Genomic DNA, 18,925 nt, shown 5'->3' with positions numbered 1-18,925 from the left:
TTAACTGCAGACTTAGTGAAGTGCAGCACTAATTATTATGTTTTATTATGTTTTGTTTGAGCCAACCTCCAACACTAATCCTCACTCACTGACCCACATCCAAACAGATTTACTTCCAAGAACTGATATATCACAACCGTGACGTTCCCCTTGATCAGGAGTTCCTGAAACTGCTGATAATTTTACACCTTAATCAGGTATTTTTCCAGGAATAAACAGACCTTATTAGAAGTGAATTTATTGCCTCATTCTACAGTTTAAATTCTTGCACAGGAACTGAGATCCTTATAAGAATTCCTGTAATCTGAGGGAAGGTCCTGCGGTTGAAACACAACAACAAACATGGCAATTACAGAAAGAAACATTTGTTGGCCAATCATCGGTCAGAAACGGACTTGCCTCTCCTCCAAGAAATGATGATTTACAGCTCTAACTAATTTGACTCTGAGCATTTCCACACACATAAAATATAGTTCTTTAATGATCTCGTCCCCATAGAAAAATTGTTTACAGGAGACTCAGATATGGTGGTTTCACCAGCTGACAGCCAGCTGACAGACATAATCTCTCCGGTGTGTCTGGGATCGGACATGCTCAGAACACCTCGCCCAGGAGCTGCCTCTTCCAAAGAGGAAAATATTGACACTGCATACAGAGATATTTCAGACAATATTGAGTCAACACAGTATGTCTGTTTCAGTTTGACACGGTATATGAGCTCCATAGAAAACCCTTTGTTTCCACTTTGCTGTGAGAGAAGTCAATTATTCAGCTGGACTAGTTACACAATGACTGCACTTACATGATGCCTAATATTTTCCATAATTTGGACAACCTATCAGGGTCTTTCAAAAAGATGCAAACAGGGTGGCTAGCTCAGACCCCGGATTTCAATCCATCGACAGCTGCTCTCTTCCAGCTTCAAACATGAACGGCACACACCTGAAGCACTGAAATGAGCACAGATAAGCTCGCCCGAAGCGCAATAATTACATAGTGAAAGAGGAATTTACTTTTTTTCCCCCCCCCACTTTTTCTCTTTCTGCAGGTGAATACTGAATCACTCTCCCAGGTGTTCCTGCTCCTCCCTCACATCATCCTCTTGTCTTTCACTGGGAGATAATCAAGACTGGCATCCGAGAGTTGGGGGGGAAGGTAGAGCTGACTGAAGAGGGGATGATGTGTAAAACAGGAGAGAGGACAGAGTATCGCCTTGTTTGCGCTCAACAAGAAAATTGAAGGCCAAAAGTGACATCATCGTCCAGGTTTTGTAACTGGGCTCAAGTAAACCTTCATCTCTGCCCAGCTGCTTTTAAAGCAGAGACGAACACAAAGTAAGAGCTTATTCACACGACTGAAGAAAATACATACCGCTAAAGTTTACAGCACAGGACATTTGGAACATGTCTCTGGTTTGAAACAGTAAATAGCACCACACAGCAACAATTCAGTTCATTTCACTATTAGTTATTTAGCACCAAATCACAACAGTCACATCAAAGCCCTTCATATTATACGGGAAAGACCCTACAGTGACACAAAGAAAACCAAAACAATCATATGAAGCATGCTCAGTAGGAGATATATATGGATATGCTCCCGTGAAGGTGGGGAAACAGCCAGCTGCTGAACACCTCACCTTAACTCCCACCAAAAACCATCAATCAGAGAGTCTCATGCCAACCAATTAGAGTGAAACTGAAAACTATCAACAGAATACATTTGGGTTTTCTAAGATGAACAAACGGATGTGAAACAGACATTTTCATGGCATAAAACTGGCTTTTCTTTTGCCGATGCTCGTGTTATATGGAACAAACTTGCTGGACTCTCTGCAAACAGAAAGGCTTCACAGCAACACAGTAACTCTTTAAAAAAAGTGTGGCATTGTCTGTGCTGCTGGATAAAAATACTTAGAAATATCTTTATTTTGCAGTACTCAGTCAATTTCATAATCAGCACCTTTTGAGTTTGAATGATGCATTTTCAGTAGTTTCATGTTAACGGTGCACATTCTGCTGGAACCTTTAAAGATCTGTAATGAAGATTAGAAGGGGCGGATGTAATTTTGCTCAGTAATGTATCAGCCCACTATTATGCTCATTATTTCCTCTGATTATTATTGGAAAAGAGTGAGAAGAGTGTCCAATAAACAGCCTCAAACTGACGATTAAAAACAGATCAAAGAGGAAAAACAACAACTTGTCACGTCAAGTTAAGCTGGAAGCGAAACACCGTTCATTTGTTCATTTTCTGGTCAGATTTCTTATTTTATAGTATAACCAAGCATCATATTTTACACTGGTTAACTGGTTACTGTAACCGTGAAATAAATATGTACAGCACAAAAAGTAAATGTACTTAGTTACACGTGCAGAAGAGAAAACAGAAAAAAAGTGAAGGTAGAGATAAAAACTGAGGGATGAGGGGAGGACGCCAAGCTGGCTGATAAAATCTGGACCATCCCACAACCACACACCCACATCATATTATGAAATATGTAGGAACGACCCTTCCCCGGCCTCTCGCTGCCTCCAGAGGAACGACTTAACCGAGGAGGACCGGAGGATCTTATTTAAACACGATTTCTGAGCAGTTAAAAATCTTCTTTTAACACAAACGCTACTTCGTGTCTTTCATGTCTAATAATCTTTTCTGTGATTATGTGTATTATGAAGAACACAGCAAGATGTGTGCACAACCTCAGCTGCTCGTTCTCACGTCTCATCGGCTGCGTTGCATCGATTCCTTAAAACCACACACCGAAATTTAATAATAATAATGTATACTTAAATGATCCCCCGTGGGGAAATTCCTCTCTGCATTTAATCCATTCACACTGTGAAGCAGTGGGCAGCCATTAGGCGCCCAGGCTTGAAATCATTTCCTTACTGTCTAAAAAATTCAGTACACCATAATTATGATTAATTAGCAGTGTTGGTGGAGGGTGACATTAACAATTTGCGGCTGCTGATAACGTTCCGAGCCCAGACGGGACAAAAACTAATCACAGCGAGTCAGCGGCAGGAAGGAAAAAGAAATTCTGGTCAGGGTGGAAAAGATTTTAAACGTTGTTCAGATGCCAGCAGGATGCTGGAACGCACGGAAACGTTAAGAAAAAGAAAACAGAAGAAACAAAAGGCATGTTTGTGGGAAATGAACTAATAATTAATCATATTTTGAAAAACTTTTTGGACTTCATGAGACTTGAAACTCTTTTTTTTAAGATGAAAGCTCCAATATCAGAGCACACTCCTCACTTCAAAGAACAAGTTTTTTACATATTTTGCTGACTAATCATTAAAACAGGACCAGATTTTTTTTTAAAAACTGGATTTTATTTCGTGAGTATGAACGGTTGTCTGTCTCTGTGTGTTAGCCTTGCAGCAGCCTGGCGACCTGTCCAGGGTGTACGCCTCTCGCCCTACGGTATGGGCTCCATCCCTCCACATCCCTGAATTGGAGAAGCAAAATACAATAAATGGATGGATGGATGGATGGATGGATGGATAGATAGTTTAGGAATCAGTTTAGGTGATTCAGGCATGTCATGCTGGGAGCAGACGCGGGACTCGCTGGACAGATTCCATCTCTCTGCAAGACTGGAAATGACCGTGCTCCCCCAGATAAGCTGGAGGAAGATTTCAGGATCAGGGAAGTCTGTGCTTATCTTAGATGGCTGCCCCCACAACTCAAATCCATTTCAAAATGGATGGTTTGAAACAAATCACCAGCAACTCAGGAAGTCTGAGCATTATGTTGTCAAACGTTGTGGTCATACTGTGAGATCTGGGAACTGGAATCACAGTCAGAGTTGTGTTTGTAAGGTCGAGTGTAGATGCTCCGCTGTCAGGTCAGTGACCGAGCTGAGCAGCTAGGAAGGCGTGCTGCTTTTAGTTTTGGCAAGTGACAGAAAGCACATTTCTACAGCTTCCGGTTCCATCTCGATAAAGCCCCATGTTCACGTCATCAGATAAAAACAACTCAGCACCGTCTGTCAGCCTGTGCATTTCCCTCAGGCTTCGTGTTTATCAGTAAGAAATGGGGAGATAATTGGTAAGAGCAACGTCCTGATGGGAGTTGCTCCGTGAAGCTGATACGTTGCATCATTTTCAGTCAGTGCAATACTTTTGGCAGTGAGTGTGAAGGAGACCTGGTCTGAGTCTGCAGCATTAGCATACTGTGGTTCTGCAACAATAGTCGTACTGTGGTGCAGCACTCGGAAGACTTGCGCTCTGCTGAGTGTGTGGAAACTTCAGAGCTTCAGAACAAACAGCAGAATACATTTACTGGAACCTCACCAGACCCACAGCTACAGCGTTAGCTTGTGTTTGGAGGGCACAGCAACTTTAAACAGATTGGCATGTGACCCTTAACGGACTGACGTGTCAGAGAGGAGAAGGCCCCACGCTGCTGTCAGACCAAAGGTCTCTCTCTCTCTCTCTCCCCCTCGCTCGTTCTCTAATATTTACAGCTTCCTGTGTGATTGGTTCAGAGCTGCAGTTTATCAGCCGGTCAGCAGCAGCACACACATGTCGGTTATGTGTTTGTCACCAGAAGAACAGCGACCACCGCTAACCCCTGTGCACATGTGTGTGTGTGCTGTGGTTTAGGACTGCTGGGAACTTTACGAGTGTGTGTGAACCGCACGGTTTGGCTTGCAGCTGCTGATGAGGTATGGAAAATGCATTAAACGTACTCCCCCCTCACCTCTTTCCTCTTGCTCGCCCCTCGCTTTTCTCTCTCGATCATCCGTCCCTCTGTCTCTCTCTCACTTGGAGTTTGAATTTTTCAGTTTAATGAGTGTTATTGGCAGAAACATGGAAAACATGGACAGCCAGCAGTTCCCTGCTCTCGGTCCTCCACTCCTGCATTTCTCCTTGAACACTGAAATCTAAGAAAAACACTCACATGGCCAAAAGTCTGTGGATGCCCCACTTTTCCCACGGCTGCTGTGCAAGAATTTGGCCAAACTTTGGTCCCATCCGATGCCACTGGCACCCAGAGCCGGCGCTGTCAGAGTAGTTTGAGCGTGCATGTTTGTCAAACCCTTGATAATAAGCTTGCAATGACTGTTTGCAGTCTGTACTGGGTGCACGTTTCTGAGGAGACCCAGCGGTTGCAGCCATTTGTGCTTATTTTGACTCGTGAACATGAAATATCTCTTTAAATGAAAATTAATCCATGTAATTTAATGCTGTAGAAAAACAAAGAAAATCCTTTCTCTCGACTCAGTTTACACGCCGTTATAGAACTACGTCCAGGTACAGTGCTCTAATGCAAGCCACACTGATGAACATAAACAACTTTCATTTCTGCTGAGGTAACCTTCTGTCAACATTTCCAATGGAAATAAAATAAAAATAATAAAAACAGCAGAGTCGGGCTGACAGAGCCCAAACCTGCACAGATGAGCCTGTGGGCACCACCCACTACACCTTCATTCAGACACAAGCTCTGAAAAAAGCCATACAGTGAGGAGAAAAAGAAAATACACTAACAAACCAAGTTTCAATCAAACTGATCCTCTGAACAAATGAAGTAACCAGAAAGATACAAACGAAGCAAACAACCAACAAATGTTTGATTAGTTCATTGGCCAAAAGCTGAACAATCAGAGGAAAACATAACTGGATTACAGGAAAGTGTTGACAAACAGAGGATTGAATCAGAGTACAAAACACCAAAAAAACCTTTCCAGAGCTCTCCTCTGTTTTTAAACACAACCATAAAACCATGGAAAAATAACCAAACTAATCACTAAACACACATCATTAAACACAGCGGCTTTAATCTATAAAACGAAACTTTTTAAACTCCGTTAGGCTTCAGAACAGGTTTCTGGCCCAGTGTTGTCTAATTTGGCTCCAAATCGAACGTGAAACTGATTCCAGGAACCAAACCTCCCTCACACCACTCACAAACATTGGGTAGGTTAAAGTAAAAAACAAAAAGACGTCTGTAGGTGTTAGAGTGATGCCTGCGACAGAAAGACATGCATGGATGTGAGAGGATGAATTTCTGACCTCATGGGAATGAATGAATGAAAGCATCAGAGCATGATCGCTGCTGACATGCTCTCCACGGAATAAAAAATAAACCAGATGGAAAAGATATCTGACTGCAGGCTTCAGGAACATGGCGGGTGGTTCTCGTTAATGGAAGCATGAAGAAGAGGAGGCATGCTCCAACACAGACATGGAAAATATGAAAACACAAAGTGGGATGAAGCGGGACGCAAACGATGGAAACTCGGGGAGAAGAAGAGACAAAATGAAAGATCACTGCTGTCAGATAAAAACGCTGCATCCCTGGGAATGCCGGTTTTCCCATAGTTTAAGCTTCGAAAGAATCTTTTACACGTGGCTCATTTCTTTATTCAGAGGAACGTAGAGCATGAGCACTCCCTCAAAAACGCAGCGTCTTTTCCCAACAGCAGCTGAACACAAAGAGAACATGAACAAAGCAAAGAAACACAAAACGGTCATGTCCACGAGCCTTTCACAATAAAAGGCATTTTCACAGGGAAAGGAAATGCAAGCAAGCCCCATGTTTAATTAAAATAATCACACAAACATCTGAAAATGACATTTAATGGATGATTTCATGTCATTAGAAGCACAGATTCATTGTAATTAAAGCAATTATCACAGAGCGAGCAGCTTTAATCAAGGAAAAACTTCACATTCATGTTCACTCCAAAGATTCCACGAGTGAACAAAATGAGACTGAGAGTGAAAGCAGACTTTACTCCGCTCTGAAACTCTGACATTTAATCATTGTGCAGTCGCTCTGACGGCTGCTGAGGGCCTTTTATCGTTTTGCTGTGTCAGAGGAAGAATTTTGTGCTGCGTTGCCCTCACAGCTGCGAGCGTTCAGGAAGTCCTCCACAAACACTGAATGATTCCGGTGTCAACTGGAGGAAGGGTGGTCAAAACACACACAAAGATCCATGTTTGTGTTCTACACCTGTGAGCACCTTAATGACATCAAACAGTCTTCACTGCCACACTTTCGTGTTTCAGCAGCGGTTTCGGTCTCAGGGAGGTCCTCTGTGGTTGCAGCGACATGCTACTGATGAACATAATGAGATTGAAATAATCTGTAGGTGCAGCTTCATTTTGATTCCTTGAGCTTTTCTCCTTTTCTGTGTGTTTGCTGTTTTCTTGTTATGATTTACCAGTTTTATTTCATTATCTATGATTACTTTCAGCTGTGTTTCCTGTTCCCTTATTGCCTCCTGTATGCTTTAAAGCAGCGATGGGGAACTCCAGGCCTCAAGGTTTTAGATGTGCGTTTGATCCAACACAGCTGATTTAAATGGCTAAATTACTCCTCAACATGTCTTGAATGCTGTGTCCGAATTTAGGGGAAGGATGCTCATAAGGACACTACCTACCTACGTCACAAGGTAGTGTCCTTAGATGGACAGGTAGTCAGGAAGTGAGCAGCTGTGGACAGCCCCCTTTTTTCTCCATAGAAACTTTATTGAACAAACAATGAGTATGCAACATAACAGATGGGCTGTGGACAGCCTTTTAGCCTTCAAGTCTGCCCTTACTTCCGTGTTTTTATGGTCACTAGCGCCACAGCTCGAAAACTTTAAAATGGACCCAGAAATGTCGCTCCGTTTTTTTTGTACATTTGTAATTCTCGAGGAGCTAGAAAAACCTTATCGTCGTCGCCGGCACGTTTTGTAGCTTAGGCTCAACAGAGACAAACATATGCAGGTAAAATAATTTCCTTTAATCTACACACATTTAGGAATTACTCAGCTAATTACATGGATAATTGAATCATTGCCGGTGTTGTGCCAAAAAGTGCCTGCCAAAACTGATTTCCAATGTTTCCGTGTGTAATATCTTTATGTATGTTGGTAAATAGACTTCGGTGAACAGGGTTCACAAAGCGGTTATATAATTTAAAAATTACCTGTTTTTCAAGTGTCTTTATAACTCTGTGTTATTGTACCGACATTATAACCAATCTGATCTTTTTTGTCCACTTAAAGTATGTTTACAGAGCTGTTGATATATTTGTTGCGCTGTCTGCTGTCCACTTGACCAGTTTACTCATAAAAAAAATAGGATATTTAAAAGTCTGCCAACAACTGATTGCAGCTTCTACCTTGTTACAGGAATGTTGTTTGTGGCTCAAGGTGACTTGATATCATTCACGAGGGATACATTTGACATGTGTTTCACGTATTATAGACCAACATGTTATTCATAGCAGTTTAAATACGAGCAATCAGTTTTTGGCACAACACCAGTCATTCATACACATGTACTGCATTGTATAAAATATATAAACCAAAGGTCTTTGAAACTTATAGAATCTAATCTTTGGTTTCTTTTACATAGCACTTTATCAAACTGTTGTCTGCTACAGAGTTACAAGTATTATACTAATAATTTAGCATCCACCATCTCCTGCTTGCATATTTTTGAAAACATCTTAGTGGTGTGCCAGCCACGAGTGAGCCAGCCTGCAAACCCTGTGGATGGACAATGCAGTGGACAGTGGGAGGAAGCATCCTAAAGCTCTCTTTGCAGACCACCCTGTGTGATTCTCCACTCGCAGACCAGAAAAGACAAACTGCAGGTCTCAGTTGCAGCACCCCATCCATGTCTGATCTTGCTCGGGCAGATTCAGCAACACTGCCAGAGACTTCCTGTAATCTATTACAGTTGTGAAAGAAACCGTCCAGGAACAGTTCACTCAGATTAATCCTGTGTGAACAACTGAAAATATTGTTTTTTCATCTTTAAAACTGTTGTTTAATTCTTGTTTAAAGCTTTTTGTTATTTACTTTATTGCTATCAAATAAATATCCAAGTACTATTGTTCAAAGTTAGCATTATGTTCATACATGTTACAAATACCTGTGAATCAAATTGAGTTCAGTGACAATTACTGTTTTAATTAATTAATTTATTAATAACATAAAACCTCTACACTAATGCAACACATATAACAATGTAACAAATATATCCAAATAAATTAATTTCTTAATGCATAACTCATTTTGGAACTAATCTTTCTAGAAGTGAAAACAGTCTGTCCATCCTCTCCCTGCTCTCCTCTCCTCAGCCTCTGCATTTTCAGGAGGACGCTGCTAATAAAGTTACACAATTACACAGTACATTCACGTTTATTATTATATTTACAAGATACCACAGTTTTTGTCTTGGTTGGACCATTTTATGTGGTTGTATTTATCCGCGACACCTTAAAGGCTCCGTGTCTGACATAAACCAGTCTGTGGCGCAAAAAAGGTTGGGGACCGCTGCTGTGGGGTAATAGGACAGCATGAGGGTTAATAGGACCATATTCATATGAATATGATGTGTAAATTGATTTATTCTTGTACCTCCATGCCATAGCGGCCCAATTCTTCACCCCAGTGAAGAGGTGATCGTTTTCACCTCATTTTAATAAATTAAGTCGTTTGGTCTTTGTTCCCCATAACATGTCACCAATTTTTAAAAAAATCTAAATTAGCTGTATGTAAGCGGCAATACATGAAAAACTGCGGGACCCACCATACAAGCTGGTTTACGGTTATTTAAATAAAATTTTAAAAAAAATTTAAAAAAGTCTACGCAGATGCCCAAAGCTTAACAACACGACCGCTATAACAATTTAACTTTTGTACAACCAGATTTTCATATACTTACATTTGAAAGTGTTTTCCGCTCCCGCTTCGACCCCCGTCGTTATCAGAAACAAATCTCCTCTATGACCAGCAATGAATCCTGGGATATGGTAGGACACGAAGGATACATCGGACCCATCCTTAAAATTTGTGGAAAAGTAAGACGCATTTGTCGCCACATTTTGAGTACTCTTTGAATTCGGACAGCCTTTGTCGCGTTGCTGTGACGTCATTGCCTCCAAATATGGCATTTTAAGCATCCTTCCCCTGAATTCGGACACAACCAAAGTAATGAGGCCTGGTAATGAACAAATCATTTATTTCAGGTGTGTTGACCCAGGGTAATATCTAAAACCTGCAGGACACTGGCCCTTGAGGCCTGGAGTTCCCCACCCCTGCTTTAAAGCCTCAGGTTGCTGGTGTGCCTGTTCATGCCTAGTGTATCCACAGCCCCTTTGGACTATTGGGTCACCTGAATAAAGGTTTGTTTACTGTTAATTCATTCTGTACCTGAAACCAACATCGTGACATGAAGCCCATCCTCCCTGCACTAGCTCTGTGTTTATCAAAATCCTGGATCTAATCCTTCCCCCTACCTTTTTCTTTCTTTTCCCAGGTTGACACAAGCATGAAGTTTTATATATTGTATCTGTGTTCACGCTGTGAGGTTTTCTACTTTCAAATAGTAAAAAGAAAAATACAGCCTTCTGGGTCGTTTTGCCCCTCCCACCAAGGACTGCAGCTCAACTCTCAGATGGACCCGATGATTTTTACACTTCCTCGTATGTTAGCTCCAAAGTCGAGCTGACCGTAACTCAAAGAGGTGATGTTTGCATTCACATACACAAACAAATAAATTCAATTTTCATGATGGTTTCGTGTTTTGTCATCAGACGGCATCGCTCTGTAACTGAGAACACTGATGCCTGTTCCTGAGCCTCTCCTGCAGAGGTGACCTGCAGGCGTTTTCCTTGTGTTTTAAAGTGCGAGTGAACGTATTTGTCATGTTCTCCGGGGTGGGTGCTGCTGTGGCTGCAGTGGTGAACTCTTCAAAATATCCACGCTGCCCAATAACACAGCAAACATCACTAAAAACATGTCATCAGGAAGTAGCCCAGTAACTCCAACTACTGCCTGAACACACACTGCAGTTGGAGTGTCTTCAGTATTCAGATGATTACGGTTTTATTCCTGCTCGCGGTTTAGGGGTTGAAGGTTTATTTATTAGAATATGTGTGATTTTTTTTTCCTGTCGGTGTGACAGCTGTGAGGGCAGCACGGCTTTCCTGCTTCAGTGAATAAATAAAAGTAAGATCTATTTGTCCTGGATTTTCCCATTCAGGCAGAGTTAAAACCATCGAGTCCTACCGTGTCTGTGCAGGGTCATCCACAGCAGAACCACCGGGACAACGTGACGAAGTCTCCACCTTCCTCCTCTTCCTCCTCCGCCTTCACCTCTAAAGGTCTCCCTGGAAAAGCAGACGAAGAAGGAAATTTTCAGCATAGTGCATTCCGACTTTTTCATATTCTGAACATGAATCCTGTTTTTCTTGGATGAAAACCCCACATTTTATGATTCATTTGCTCTCTGAACCATTTTCAACTTATTTGCTGTCATTTTTCAGTCCGAGCAACAGAAAAGCATCAGCGGGAACAAAGAGCCTTCCACTTCGCTCTAGAGTGGGTGGAGTGCAACTTGACCTGATGCAGATTTACTGTGTCTCAGTAATTCCTAATTCAACATAACTATGGATAATTTCATGACAAAAAAGGAGCTTCAAATGCTTCTCACCAGTCACATTCAAATGTGTCCTGCAGCCCTGAAACTGACGAGAGACCTGTGAATAAACGAGTGACTGCAGATCACATGTGTTTGCGTGTCAGACAATCACACCCCCGAGGAACCAATCAAACTGCTCCAAATGCAGAGAGAAGCTAATGAGAGGACTTGTTGTATCAAAGAGTTTCACTTCAGCAAAGTGAAGCAGCTTTAAAGCAAATTCAAATCTTATCTCAGTTCATTCATTAAGTTTTCCGCAACAATGGCTCAGGACCTACTAAGGGTCACAGAGGGCACAGGAACAAGCCCGACCTATGGAGACCCCATCGACAACACACAGAACAAAAGCATCAGCTGACGTCCACGCCCCAACGGGTCGGAGGTGTTATAGAGGAGTGAGAGTTCATGAGAAGACTGAAGGTAGTTATCCCAACAGGACTGACTTCTATCCTTCAAGGAAATGTTTAAATAAAGCCGACATCAGTGGGTTAAACTGTTTATATTACATATCTTCAGTCAGGTACCCATACTCTACGCTTGCTCTCTGTGGCATTCTTTGCAGCATAACATTATTCAAAATCAAATTTAATATAATCAAAGAGTCACTTGATTTGCAACTTAATGAAAAACTGTGGAAAGTCTCCAAATTAAAAAAAAGTCCAATAACACATCTGAATGTGTCCGTTTGGGAGTATTTCAGTCCCACACAGGGATCCAAACTAGTCAGCCACATTCAGGAAGATGTTCCAGGCACAGCGTCAGCACACCTTTGTTTCATGTTTTATTCACCCATCAGCTGGATCCTGCCAATCTATCACACAAACACACACATCCACTGTCAGCCATCTGACACCTCTTATTTTCCTGACGGCTGTGAGGTCGGGACACTTTTATCTCAGCACAGATGAAACCAAAAGGTCGAGTGAGGCTTTCATCTATAGTTTATCAGGGTTAACCATCCAGTGATCCAAATCTCAAAGGCCTCTGGGAGGAACAGCGATGTGGAGACCCAGCTCGTCTCTTCCTGATTTAGTCTCTTCCTGATTTAGTCTCTTCCTGCAGTTGAAACGAATGTTTACAGTACTCACACACACACACATCGGGCGGGGGTATCTAATTGACATAACGCTTTCCCTAGCCCCTTACCCTAATCCTAACCATGAAAAATGAATGCCTAACCCTAACCAAACTGTAACCCTGTCACTGAAACCACATTTTGAGTCTCAAAAATGCCTTCAAACCAGGATTTTGATCCCCATAATTGCTGTTGGTAACACACACACACGTACACACACACACATGTATACACACACAGCAGTGCAGGATGCTGAAACCACAGTCACAAAGGTTTTCTACCAAAGTCCTTTCCAGTTATTTTCCACAGACACACACAGTGGGTTTGTGGAGGTTTTGTTTGTCGCCTGTGTATAAATTATAAATAGTAATAAATACCCGCAGCATCACACAGACAGTCTGCTTATTAAAAGCAGGATCTTATAATCTGCTCCTTCCACATATCCAACTCCAGGTTTGCTTGAATCACTGCTAATGAAGTTTCTCTGGATAATTCCTCACTTAATCAATTATTATTAATTATTAAGAAGCTGATAATTAACTACTCTCATTATTAATATGTATATTAATATGTATTTATTTGTTTATTTTTGTTTACGATCTACCAAAATATCCTACTGCTGTTTTTTTGAATAACTTGAATAACTTTTAATGCACCTGGGCTCAGCAGACAGAGGGCAGAGTGGCAGATGACAGAAAACATGAAATTACAGCGGTTTCAAGGAAGGAAGTGACATCATCTGTGCACTATGTGCTTAACGCAGTGAAGTGAATCTAAAGGTTGTTTTCGGTGTCTCGGACGGTCCCTCATGACTCTGGCTGAGTTGATTTGATTGTATTTTGTTGTCTCTGTTGTCAGGAGACTGTAAAATGCAGAGAAGTGACAGCTGTGCTAAAAACTGAGCAAGAACATAAACTCGGCTCCTCTTTCATGGTTACTGAGTTATAAGATCACGTAATACTAAACTATGAATCACAGCAAAAATGACCCGAAGACCGAGAAAAGTTGTTCACAGCTTAAAAACTCCGAATGTCTTTAAGTTTCAGAAGAAACCACGGCATCTCCACACCAGCCTTCAGGTTGTTCTCTCAGCTGTTCATTAACCCATTGGACACTTAACGGCTGGGACTGCTGGGATCTTTTTGTGGCTCATATTTATCAAAAACACTTAAGAAAGGTATGGCCCCCAGGTCCTTGTGTTTTCCTACCAACTCCATGATGTTAAGACCAGAGCTGTGTGGGAGCGAGTCCTTGTGTTTCTATTGATACTGCATGTATCTGCCAGTGATTGGTGAATTCCTTGAAGAGGCCAAAGCCGCCCAAGATACACCCACCGCACTCCTATATATGCTTGCCATGACGGCACATGTAGCCAGCATCCTCCTGAACTTCACTCAGGCAGTACTGCCACATCTGCACCGATCCAGGAGGTAGAAGTGAAGAAGGTTAGCATATTTAATGATAATGGCACACACACTTTGTACTGTGTGGTCATTTTGGCGAAGACCAACATGTGGCTAGCAAACCTAGCATGGTCTCTAGAACAGCTTGATGATCAGAAATATATGAAGCCTGCACAGCACTTCATTCACTCTGTGACTGAACTGATTAGGACTTTGGTACTGATATCCATCCCTGTGCAAATCCAGAAAGAGTACGCTGTGAAAAGCCTCGATCACATGGTTGATCCCAGCTACTTCAAAGTTTCCTCGTCTGTCTGTGCACAACCAAAGACAATTTTTTTCTCACGACAAATTTGGCCGTTGATGTTTCCAAAGGTCCAGAATAATGTGGACCTGAGCTGTGGACTTTGCCGAAGCTACACATTCAGTGAATATTCAACGGTTTAACGCAGCAAAGTTTTCTCGTCGTCACCCTGTCTGAGCTTAAACTGCTAAGTCCTCATGCTGAAACAAAGTCACGTCTCTATGTGCGAGGCAGCAGATGGCCTCAGCGGTGTGTTTGAACAACTTTACATGGCAGCTGCACACTTCCTCTGTCTCCGCAGATCAAACCAGTGAATTATTCAACACACTAGGAAGAAATGAAAATTGTACAAGGTAGAGAAAGCAAAAAGACGAGCAGAAACATTTCGGTCTCTGGGAACTTTTAATTAGAATTTTTTTCATCATTTGATGCAAACTTGGCCGTCCTACTACTGGGAACAGTTCCTGCATCATAAATATTTAGAGCAGAGAGAACAGAGCTCGATTTTAATTTCATCGTTCAGCTTTGTTGTGTCCAGTGCTGCAAATTCATGCAGCTCCTGACATTAAAGAAAACTCGCCTCTTTGTCAAGTCATGCGTCTTGTTTTCTCGGTCCTCCTCCTCCCAGCTCCATCTCTGCTGTGGAAATGGGAGTGAATGACAAGAAGAGCGAGGTCAGCGAGCAAGGCGGTAGACATGACCACATAAAGGCGGCGATTCATGTGTCCGCAGCGCTGGATGGCAGCCTGCAAACCCCTGCTTCAAGCCAGGCATTCTGTGGCCCAGAGGTTATTCTGAGGGTTTCACTGCAGAACAACTGAGAAAATCACCTTTCACTGCAGGAAAAGGAGCTCTGACATGACTCGGCAACACAAACCTTCTCTGCCCAACCCCTCTGCACAAGCAGGAACACCTTTGTGACTCACCCTCAAGTTCATTTACATTGAAGGTTAATAACCTGGACATGAGTGAGAAAACAAGCCTGACAGATGTTTTTCATTAAAATTGATTTCTATTAATTACAACCAACTACATTTTACTCAAACTGCTCATGTTTGACACACAAGAATCAAAGAAAGCTTTCCGACATCACGCTGAACATTTTCTGTCAGCGTCACCTCATTCTTTGTATTTCTTATCTTGTTGCTGTTTAACTTCTCTTTCTGGTCTAATTAACAAACCAACGGTGTCAACTGCTTCCTGATTGGACCCTACCACAGATGCATTACTGAAGGATTTGCCTTTATGTCATCACTAAATCAGTGCAGTCACTAAAAACACAAAATAAACTGTGTCTTTTACCTGCTGTCACTGAAGCCTAGAGAGAGGCTCAGCTTCCAAAATCTGCTCGGTTACATGCTGGAAAGGGCTGATGTTTAAATGTAAATATGTGTAAGAGACCAGTCTCCCCACTGCTGCTGCGTCAACTACTGCATTATACACCATCACCAGAAGCTGCGTCCTGCAACAACTTTAACAGACCTAATTCAGTAGGGTTGCAGTTCAGTTTTATGTTATAGTAGCTGAGACAGAAAACACCGAACTCTGGGAAAAAATACTTCACCATCATCAGCGTAGATCAACAGCAGGAAACTACACTGCTGAAAGCTTACGGCTGAAGCCCCGCCTCTATGTGTTTTACAGTTTTTAAAGCTGAGCAGAGAGTTACTCTGTATTATGGACACGCGAGTTGAAAATAGAATTGCGCCTCCGGATGGAGAGTGATGGGGATGTCATCGATACTGACGACATTATTGATTCTGATTAAAATCCTGAAAACAGGATAGAAAAGGCTTGAATGTGACTCAGGTGTGCAAAAACTTCACTAGCATGAAATTATCCATCTCTAACTGCCACATAAGCATGCCAGTGGGCAAGCCTTCATCCTTTTAATTAACCTCTTATCCAGTTTAGGGCTGCAGGGGTGCTGTTGTGGGTGGGGTATGCAGTCCTTAAAAACACTCCTCGGAGACCCAAACGCCTTTCAGACATCATGTAAGACAAAGTCTGGAACTGTGTGAAGACCTTTCTATAAGTCAGAGAAAGAAGTATGGATTCTCTTATGAAGTAAGAGAAGGTAAACGGGGACAAACTGTTTGACTCTGTAGATGAGTGTATTATATTCTAGAGATGTTAATCTAAGATATTTGTGCTCTTTATTCTTCTGCGTTGGCGTGGCGCTCAGATTTCTGTGTCGTGCATGTGTAATCAGTCTGTTAAACAGGCGCACTTGTTTTCTATTCTGTCGGCTTTGGGGGTGGAGAACAAAGTCATTCAGGATTAAATCTCCATAGCAGCACTCGTCTCGCTGCAGTATCCCAATATTAACAATTCTTCAAACTTGGTGGAGGTCTGAAGCCCACACAGGAACCTGTCCTTTCAACACTGCAGCCAAGTTCTTGTCACGCACACGGTTGTAAATCTAATTTATTGTGAGAAACTGCTCTAACTGCCCTCCTCAAACATGTGTACAGAAGATCAGCTAGAGCTGCCTGACGCTTGATTTATGGCCCATTGTCGTGTCCGTCTGACCAGCCTGCATGGAGAGGACGACGCACACTGAGACGCACTTAAACGCAGTCCTCCAGCAGAACAAGAGCATGACGCCTCTGAGTGATGACGCTTTGCATATTTTGAACTCCAATTGGCTGAAATTTTAGCCTGAAGCAAAAGGGAAATGACCACAGCAGAGATGACTGTGAAAAGGAAGAGCTGCCGAAAACATCAGCGCTGCCCGCAAGTGCCGATGCAAGGCGCTGACCGGAAACAATGCCCTCCAATGTGGAGCCGTTATTTCTGACACAGACGCTCTTTGTCTGCTGTGAAGACGGCAGAGGAGAAGCTAAACGCACCAACAGCAGCACGGACCAGAGGACACACAATTCAGGCTGTGCAACACAAGTGTGACAACAACAGGTGGACGATACCTGTGAAGGAACCACAGGGTGACCAGGGTGACATGTTTAGCAGTTTTTAATCCAGCGATGACATATTTATTTATTTATTTTATTTACAACAAAAATGGGTAGCTCTTAACTCTCAGAATTTACTGCTTCATTTTCTTTGTGTAGTTTCCATCATATTCAACCAATATGCTTCACTCTTTAATAATGGCATTCATAGGATATTCAGAAAACTTGACCTCTGACCTTGAGGTCACTGATATTCAAAATCATCATGAGATTTTTAGTAAACGGACAACAACATGGCGTGTCTGATATTCCCTTTCCTTTTAGCTCCGCTTTGGTCTCTGCTCGCTCCTGGAAGCTGCGCTGTTTGATCAGCTGCATTGCAGTGATGTCTCTCTGCTTTATGCAAACACGCACAGATGCAATGGAAATGTGCTGCAAAACCAAAAATAGGGCCTAAAGCACACTAAATGTTCCAAAGATCTGTCAGCTCGGTGCTGATCCTCAGGGGGCTCCATGCTGGTGACTGATTCTGCTGTTGTATTTTAAGCACAATCACAGCACTTAGTGTGGACAGCTAAAAAAAACCTACGCTGCTCATTCACAGCATGGAGCCCTTTTTTGACATTATGACTGTTGTTAATTACTGGAAGGCATAAAAACATGTTTTTGGAAGTGGAAGAGTTTTAAGATGTCCAAATGAATTTCACACATGATGAGCTCATCTTCATAACTCTGTGTAAACAGCTCATTATGATTTATTAGGCACCAGCATAACATTTTAAATGAAATTAGTCTTCAGTGCCGAATCCGTCTTTGACTCGGTCCACTGACACAAGTACTCATCACAGGGATTTATTTTTTCCTGTTTTTTAATGCATGTGTGCATTTAGCAGTTTCTAGGGTTTAAAAAAAGGAAGCGACTTAAACCTGTATTCTTTCTCATGACCAGCAGGGGGCGACACCTCTTCCTGCACAAAGAAGTCTGTCGGAAAACAAGCCTCCCAGTCTCACCTGGGACCTCGTTAAACACGTTCCCTGTGACTTTACTGTTCCACTCACTCATTTTCACTTTTATTATATAAATCACAATGCTTAGTTTGTAAAAGTTTGTGCGCCCGTTTCACGACGAAAAGGGGAAACGAGGCGAGCGCCTCTTTCTTATCCTACCAAATGTCACCAGGCTCAGACTCACGGTGCAGGTGGCGAGATCAGATCTTCCCCTTTAACTTAATTAAAGCACATTCCTCTCTGCTACGCCTGACCGCGAGCTCGTTCTCGCTTATCGCCGCCGTCTGGATTTCATTCTGCTTGAACATAACTTTCATTTTAATATGTACATGTATCAGGGCTCCTCAGTACACCTGGAGGATTGGTAACTTCACCTCACACACAGACACACACTTCCCGTCATCAGAATGTCATTTGACGTCATCTCGCGCCTCCGTTTAAAGGCGGCCTGTTCGGCGCTTCACCTTCTGGGACCCTTGGTGTGTTTTTGGCCGTATCGCCTTCGCAGGTTGCGTAACACCTGGCAGTAAACAAGACCCTAAACAAGACGCTCTTTGATAAAGTCAGAACTCGATAAAGAGGAATCCTCTCCCTGCAGGGGACTGCGGAGGCTCCGAGGACCTGTGAGGATGCGTCTTTCATTTCCTCGAACATCACTGATTGGTTCTGGAGTCACCGCCGTCCCATCTTCACAATGAAACACGTTACTAAGGCACAAAGCCTCCACAGCTCCTGTCATGCTGTGACACACAAACATGACCCACACCAACAGCATGCTGATGCAG

The 18,925-nt window shown here is 42.5% G+C and overlaps 1 protein-coding gene across 2 annotated transcripts in view; it reads right to left on the bottom strand.

The window, feature by feature from the left end:
• The window catches only part of adgrg6 (adhesion G protein-coupled receptor G6), a 92,309-nt gene that overhangs the window by 71,852 nt on the left and 1,532 nt on the right, over nt 1–18,925 (bottom strand). For both annotated transcript variants that reach the window (XM_005732776.1, XM_005732777.1), the window contains exon 2: nt 11,027–11,127. In XM_005732776.1, coding sequence (XP_005732833.1) covers nt 11,027–11,127 — 101 coding nt within the window. The remainder of the gene's footprint in view (nt 1–11,026; nt 11,128–18,925) is intronic.

The sequence above is a fragment of the Pundamilia nyererei genome, unplaced genomic scaffold (assembly GCF_000239375.1).
Source record: "Pundamilia nyererei isolate P.nyererei 1_Seehausen unplaced genomic scaffold, PunNye1.0 scaffold00048, whole genome shotgun sequence".
NCBI classification, from domain to species: Eukaryota; Metazoa; Chordata; class Actinopteri; order Cichliformes; family Cichlidae; genus Pundamilia; species Pundamilia nyererei.
Note: the sequence above shows the minus strand (reverse complement) of the source record. Positions and strands in the feature narration are given on the sequence as shown.